General features: G+C 39.8%; 1 protein-coding gene across 1 annotated transcript; it reads right to left on the bottom strand.

Annotated features, from left to right (window-relative positions):
* Positions 1 to 839: 839 nt before the first annotated feature.
* LOC140128059 (lysozyme C-1-like) lies at positions 840 to 6,241 on the bottom strand. The gene is made up of 5 exons (XM_072149423.1): positions 6,112 to 6,241; positions 5,322 to 5,494; positions 3,871 to 4,029; positions 2,816 to 2,894; positions 840 to 997 (listed from the first exon to the last, which is right to left on the bottom strand). The coding sequence occupies exons 2-5, from the start codon at positions 5,458 to 5,460 to the stop codon at positions 937 to 939; spliced, it is 438 nt and encodes a 145-aa protein (XP_072005524.1). The 5' UTR covers positions 5,461 to 5,494; positions 6,112 to 6,241; the 3' UTR covers positions 840 to 936.
* Between the last annotated feature and the right edge of the window lie 1,931 nt (positions 6,242 to 8,172).

Raw genomic sequence — 8,172 nt, 5'->3', positions numbered from 1 at the left:
GTACCCCCAGGTCCTTCTTAACAAGGAACTCTCCCAGATTTACTCCCCCAAGGACATATGTTGCCATTGGATTATTAGCTCCCAGATACATAACCTTACATTTATCTACATTGAACCTTATCTGCCAAGTTAATGACCAAACACTCAGTTTTTTCAAGTCACCCTGCAGCCTACGAACATCCTCCATAGACTGTATTACACTACAAAGCTTGGTGTCATCTGCAAAAATAGACACAGAGCTATTAATTCCTACCTCTATCATTAATAAATATATTAAATAGTAGTGGGCCAAGCACAGAACCCTGGGGTCCACCACTCATAGCTGGTGACCATTCCCAGTAGGAATCATTGACCACAACTCTCTGGATACGATCCTTCAGTCAGTTTCCAATGCAATTACAAATGATTCCTTCCAAACCAATAGACCTTATTTTACCCATTATGCATCTATCATAATATCCGCTGGTGACTGGTTCAAGTAGCAGAATTTTTCTTTATTATATAATTTCTATATTTTTATTTTTCCATTCTTCTATAAAGAATGTCTGGACCATTACACAAGCTCTTGTATCATCCTCATAGACTGTAAGTTCTTGCGAGCAGGGCCCTCACTCCTATTGTTTCACATGTTTTCACATCTTTTATGTCTTATTTTATTTGTATATGTCCCTCCATAATCTGTAAAGGGTTAGAGAATTTGATGGTGCTATGTAAATAAAGATTATTATATTAGTAATAACCACACCCTGTATGCACTTCTTTCCTTCAAACATCCCTCTAGTACAGACATCCCATCTTAGCTTTTGTAACAAGAAAAAATGTGAAGAAAACAGTTTTTTTGTGCTATTAGGAGTTTATTTTGTAACAGACTTGATAAATTGCTACCAATCAACAGAATAAAGAGGAAGATTCATGTTTCAAATGTGTTCTTGGTATTTAACATCCGGCTGTAAATCGACTTAAATCCCGTCCTCTGCAATAATTTCTCCAGGCCACCCTGTGGATGAGAAATTTAGTAAATTATGATTTTACTACAGTTTTAACCTTAGATTTTTGTGTGGAAGCAAGCAAGGCTTTAACTAAAACAGAATTGCACTACCTTAATTTGCAGCAAGAATTTCCTTGCTCCAGATATAAAACCCAATGCACATCTTAGTTTCAACTGCATTTTCCTGAACTTGGCTTGTTTAACCAGTTAAGGACCGGGCCCTTTCCTGTTTTTTCATGTCAATTTTTCACTCCCCACCTTCAAAAATCTATAACTTTTTTATTTTTACACGTAAAGAGCTGTGTGATGGCTTGTTTTCTGTGTAACAAATTGCACTTCATAGTGATGGTATTAAATATTCCATGCCATGTACTCGGAAGCGGGAAAAAAATTCCAAATGCAATGAAAATGGTGAAAAAACGCATTTGCGCCATTTTCTTGTGGGCTTGGATATTACGTTTTTCACTGAGCGCCCCAAATGACATGTCTACTTTATTATTTGGGTCGGTACGATTAAGGGGATACCAAATTTGTATAGGTTTTATAATGTTTTCATACATTTACAAAAATTAAAACCTCCTGTACAAAAATTATTTTTGTGATTTTGCCAATTTCTGGCTCTAATAACTTTTTTATACTTTGGTGTACGGAGCTGTGGGTGGTGTCATTTTTTGCGAAATTTGATAATATTTTCAATGATATGATTTTGAGGACTGTACGACCTTTTGATCACTTTTTATAGATTTTTTTATATTTTTCAAAATGGAAAAAAAGTGCCATTTTCAACTTTGGGCGCTATTTTCCGTTACGGGGTTAAACGCATTGAAAAAACGTTATATTTTGATAGATCGGGCATTTTTGGACGCGGCGATAACTGATGTGTTTATGATTTTTACTGTTTATTTATATTTATGTCAGTTCTAGGGAAAGGGGGGTGATTTGAAATTTTAGGTTTTTTTATTATAATTTTTTTTTTTTTTTACTTTTTTTTATTTTTATTTATACTATTTTTCAGACTCCCTAGGGACTTTAACCCTAGGTTGTCTGATCGATCCTATCATATACTGCCATACTACAGTATGGCAGTATATGGGGATTTTCCTCCTCATTCATTACAATGTGCTATCAGCACATTGTAATGAAGGGGTTAAAACGAAATAGCCTCGGGTCTTCAGAAGACCCAAGGCTACCATGGAGACGGATCGCCGCCCCCCGATGATGTCACGGGGAGCGGCGATCCCAGGTAAGATGGCGGTGCCCATGCGCCGCTATATTTTTTAGGCTGCCGGCAGCTTTGCCGGCAGCCATCGCTGTGAAAACACAGCTAGCACCGATCGCGGGTGTTACCGGTAAGCCTTTGCTGCACTCAGCCCTCTCCATGCAGCACGACCCGACCGCCGCCGTGGGCGGTTGCGAACTGGTTAATAATCGTGCACCTCAGTTCTATACACAGATGTCTCTTGACCCATTGGGGTCAGCAGTCACTGGGTCACTGGAGTATTAACCAGTACGCTAGAGGGTGAAAAGCAGGTTTTCAGGTTATTGAGGAACAACCATAAATCAATTCACTGGTATAGAGGGTCCTTATACCCTAAATAGAGGTAGGGGTTAGGATTGGCCATATCTTTTTTCAATGTTGCCAATTTAGACAATACTAAAAATATCTAAACGCCACTTTCTATGAACACACGCATGCTAGATAGAGGTGAATAGGAGACAGGAATAATTAGTCTTTATTTAATACATTAAGTGGCCTTTAGGACCCTACAGAACCCATTCAATTGCAAAAAGAATATATATACTGTACTGTATATGTTAGAATCTTACCAAGCTGAGATCCCATTGGGGTCTCTCACAACTCGTTTGGCGCACTCAATGTCATCATAAATGTCATCATTCAGGAGACCTACAACAAAAATATACATGTGTAAGTTACTGGAATAATCTATGATCAAGATGGTAGGGTGTATAGTTTTCTACACAATAAATTCTTCTGACATATTTGTATATCATGCCCAATCCCAATTATCCCAATATGTAGACATATCTCAGAAGAGTATTACAGAGCAAGAATCCACACAGGGAATGAATACAGATCCTTACTTTGAATAGCCGCTGAACTCTGCTCCTGCATCTCATTTTATATTTACTTGAATGTTCGCTTCAGTTCCCTAGACTGGTTTCTGCATATAGTGGTGCAGGGTCGGTGTTTTGGAGCATGAATCACGTTATAGTTTTCATTGGAATTTTATATTGTGGCACATGGCATAAATGAATGGGCACATGACCAAAAATGGTCTAATCTAACTTCCCATTCATGAAGAGGAAATATAACTCCGTTGACCAGCTTTTTGCAACTCGGCTATATTCACACTGCCGTTGCCCGCCCGTACCGTACCGGGCAACGGCAGTGTACGGGGAGAGGAGGAGGAGGTGAGCGCAGCTCACCATCGCCCCTCTCCATAGGAAGTAATGGCGCACGGCGCCGTATTACGGGTAAAGATAGGACAGGTCCTATCTTTTTCCCGGGTACGGAGCGGTACGGTGCCGAACGTGTGCTGCACCTTACCGCTCCCGTAGGGCGCTGTGCGCCCATTGCTGTCTATGGGGGACGTATATCGGCCGTATATACATCGGCCGTATATACGTCCCCCATATGGCAGTGTGAATGTAGCCTAAGTGTGCCAAAATTTTCCCACAAAATGTGTTGGAAAACTAGAAGCACAGGAAAAGTGACAGATTCTAAAGCATTGCCCAAATTATGTGCCCCAAAAAAAGAAAAATTTGTGAGTGTTGGAAAAGTACCAATAAGTTTGAAGTGTTATAAGTGGGAGACTGATCAGAATAAGACAATTAGGAATTTTCCTGTCAATGCCACTTACTCTGGCAGCTGATATGGCAGGCATCTTCGGCTCCTACTGTCTTGCCATCATTGCACCACCATCTGCTGTTGATCTGGAATATTCCATAGTCACGGCTTGGCCCTTTGTTGTTTACGGCTTCTGTGTTGTAGTGACTCTCGTAATAGGCGAGGCAAATCCCTGTCATTAATAGGTTACAGTAAGCATTTTCTAGCATTGTCCACTCTCTAATAAATAAGAGGTTAGTCGTTATGTGTAATACAAATTGGAATTGATCTTTGAAAGCAGGGCAGGTGGGGCGAGAACGGCATGTGCCAAATAGAAAAGCCTACTGGGTCCGTGGCTAAAGAGGAAAGGGTTGATCTTGTTCCATATCAATGTTGTTGCTACATGACAATCTTGACCATGATTTTTTTTGTACAATTAAAGATCTCCATATTAACCAAAAAATGTAGTCATTAAATTGGACTTTCCCTAAACTTCATCAAGGGAAGACATTGATCATCCGCCATTGCGGGGCTTTAGAATTTGGAGTGTGCCCTTTAAAGAGAACCCGTCATGCAAAATAACCCCCCTAAACTAAATATATTTTCATATTCTGCCATTAGAGAGCATTGCCTCTATCCCTTCATTGTCCCTCTACATGCCTGTAAACCTAAGCAATGAGGTCCTAAAGCTGTATGCAAATGACCTGTGAAATGTCCAATGAAGCATTAGCATATTCAAGCTGTCCACTCTATTCATGACTGGGAGGTACAGCCACACCCCCAGTGCACCACAACCATGAGCAATTTTTGTGTGGCATTCTGCACTGGTTATTCACCTTAGCATGTTTGCCTCAATTTTAGTGCAGGAATCCATAGTGTATACATTAGGAATATATAGTGTATACAAGGAAAAGGAGCCTAGTGTTGTTATGAATAGGGCTCCCAGTGGTTGAAACCCAATTGAAATAAATGTTATCTCCTATCTTGCGGTTATGTGACCACATTTAGGCCAACCTAGTTAAGGGTCTAGCCACAGTCAAGGTATAGCATCTGATGGACAGGGTCCAGGGAAGCTGGATAATACTTCATGCATCAATAAAGGGGTTAATATCTGCATTGCCTGCTGCGTAAAGGCAATGGTTAATTTCTGCAATAATGATGGTGAAGGGTGAAGTGGTTAACATATATATAGTTATGAATGTCTTAAACAGTTTATGTCTGGATCCCTAATGGTATAGGGCAGTAAAGTGCCTGTTATACTTTACAGAGATTGTGCAGGGACGGGATAGAGAGGACTGTGCGGCTGTGACAAGGAACTTTTCTATGGTAAGATCCAGTGATAGTGTTGCAGAGCAAGAAAAGTGTCTCTACTTTCTTCTAAAACAGCAGCACCCATGTCTACAAGCTGTATCAGGTATAGCCACTGGATTCTACTCAAAGGCATAAGGTATACATACATAAACATAAACATAAAGGTATACATACAGTTTGCAGCACTGTAGCCATGATATCCGGCCAGTCCAGTCTCCTGGAAGATATTGTAGAGCTCACATTGGGTATAGACTTTGGCTTCTGAGCCGAGATATAAGCACAGCAAGAACGCGAGGCAAAGGAAGACCTTCATATTACTCAGCAGGTAAGCAAGATCCAGGAGAACTCTGTGTAATATTGGAAACGTTAATAGATAATATTGAAGATTATTTATGCATTGTTTGCTATTTTTTCATAACTTTTCATGATTTTCTAACAAGCATTATACTAGGAAAGCCTAGGAGTCAGAGCATTACGGATCATTGGGGACCTGTGTCACCTTGGAATATACAGGATACCCTTGTTGGTCCCCAAAGCCCTAACACATATGTATTCAATAAAAATTAAAGTTGCCCTTTTCATCATTTCCTGCTGAAGCAAAAACCAAGCATGAAGATGTATGGGGAAGTAAGGAGAAATATCTGGCGGCTATAGAAGGGTTTGATTACCAGTTTGTGTAGGTGTATGGGCACCTCCAATGTACAAACTCTACTAAACTTCTACTCAGTACAGTACTTGCTGCAAAGATAGTACATAGCTGGATGGTGCTTGAAGATTTCAGCTCTGAAGCTGTCAGAACTGTCAATGAAGCTCAAGATAAAATGGTCAAGTACAGAGAATTTAACAGAATAAAAACTTTCATAATTCATAATAAAAATACAAATGTATAATGGAAATGACTTGCATAAATGCGTAAAAATTAACATGAAAACTAGCATATGTCTTTGGTCAAAAGAATACTTACCGTACATCCAAACTAAGGTTTTCTTGAAGATACTTACAGCAGAGTGAGCTCTGCTTATATCCACCTGGATGGAGCCGTAATCTTGCAGGTTGGCAAAGTTTACAACATTTACTCACCAGACCGTGCCAAGTATTATCACATAGGTAACAATAACTATAAGAAAGTTAAATGTTATGTTACTATAAACGCATTGCTACATGGGTGCAGATAAGTCGTCTCGCTTACACAGTTATTATTTGCTCTACTCTTTTGAACGTGTTTGAATCTAGTGATAACATTTACAACATACAGGATTTACAAGCCCAAAAAATTATCGCAAAAATGGTATCTAAGTCCAACAGTTAGAAACTTTACACTAAATGTATTAAAGGGATGAATAGAACTCACTGTGCTATGGACCAAATATCTTTGTGATACTTCAAACAATACCCTATTTATCTGAGACATGATAACAATAAATTATGAAAGTATTGGTATAAATAAGTGCAAATAGGCAAATATTGCGAGTCACAAAGATATGATGATATAACAACAAAATGACAACTGGTAAAGATATTATGGCTTCTGTTCCTGATGCCAGTACTGGCCGTGGAGAGTGAATGAGAAACGTTAAAGGATCATGTTAATTTAAGTAAGGGGGATGCAGGGGTCGCTACAGATCTGAGAGGTCCAGGTATTACAAATGACACATGGTAGGTGGGAAGACTTTAAAAATTCTCCATTGAGAACCCAGATTTATGTAGTAGATCATAACACCACTGACCCTTCAATACATCACTACTGAAAAAGGATGTAATAGCTTATCTAATTGAACACACCAAAACCCCAAACCTAGACATGGAGATATCCAGCACGCGAGATATAGGACGCAGCGACCACCAAGACTATTGGGTTATCTTGTTCACTTTATTGCCATATTGGTGACGCGCTTTGGCTTTGGACTCAAAATATCACTGCACAAATGAACATAAATACATAAAAAGCCAGAAAGGTAACTGGACCGGGAGGTGGAGTTTCAAGTCACTTGTCTTTACGTTGACGCACAATGTAAACAATGTCAAGTGACCGCTGTTACATTGGGGCAGATTTACTTACCCGGTCCATTCGCGATCCAGCGGCGCGTTCCTCCGACGTCCACCAGGTGTCGCTGCTGTGCTGAAGTTCACCGTCCTATCGTTGGTGCAGGTAAGTGCGTGTCAAGCGACACTTTTTTTTTTTTTAAATGCTGCGGTTTTTCCGAACCTTTCAGGTTTTCGTACGGCCACGCCGATGCGCCACAATCCGATCGCATGTGCCAAAATCCCGGGGCAATTCAGGGAAAATCGGCGCAAAACTGTAAAATTCGGGTAAAACCGCGTAAAAATGTGATTCGGGCCCTTAGTAAATGACCCCCATTGTGTCTAGAAATGAGCGGGTGCTCGTTATTCCATACAAACTTTTCCCGATGCTAGAGTGCTCGTATCGAATAACGAACCCCATTAAAGTCAATGGGAGACTTGAGCATTTTTTCACTGAAAGAACACATTAAAAGAACAGTGCAGAATAACACATTACACATGTTTACAGATGTTTTCCTTGTAAGAACACATTGAAATAACACTATTCTTCACTTTGCAGGTGTTCGCGTGTTTCTTCCAATAAGTTAGGAGATGTGCACGCGCATCTGCAAAGTGAAGAATAGAATAAAAACAGTGAAAACAGTGAACACAGGATCATTTAAGTGCAGAACACATTGAAAGAACACTATTCTTCACATCCAGATGTTCGCGCACATTTCCTAACTTAGCGGGAGACACGTTTGTCTATTTGTCTATTCATTCATCTGTTTGAACCCTGCTCATCTGTGATTAGCTGGTATATACCATTGATTGACATTCACTTTGTGTTACTAACATTCTTTTTGTCTGCAACTTTGTTATTCTTTGCAAAAATTCCCTCCACATGTTGTGGGTATTGATGAGCAGAGTGAATTTGTAAAAACTTTTAAAAACCTGTTTGGTACCTGGATCACAGTTTTTTACCTGATCAGTGCAGGCATTAATTGCTGGTATTATCTGTTTA

The sequence above is a fragment of the Engystomops pustulosus genome, chromosome 4 (genome assembly GCF_040894005.1).
Source record: "Engystomops pustulosus chromosome 4, aEngPut4.maternal, whole genome shotgun sequence".
NCBI classification, from domain to species: domain Eukaryota; kingdom Metazoa; phylum Chordata; class Amphibia; order Anura; family Leptodactylidae; genus Engystomops; species Engystomops pustulosus.
Note: the sequence above shows the minus strand (reverse complement) of the source record. Positions and strands in the feature narration are given on the sequence as shown.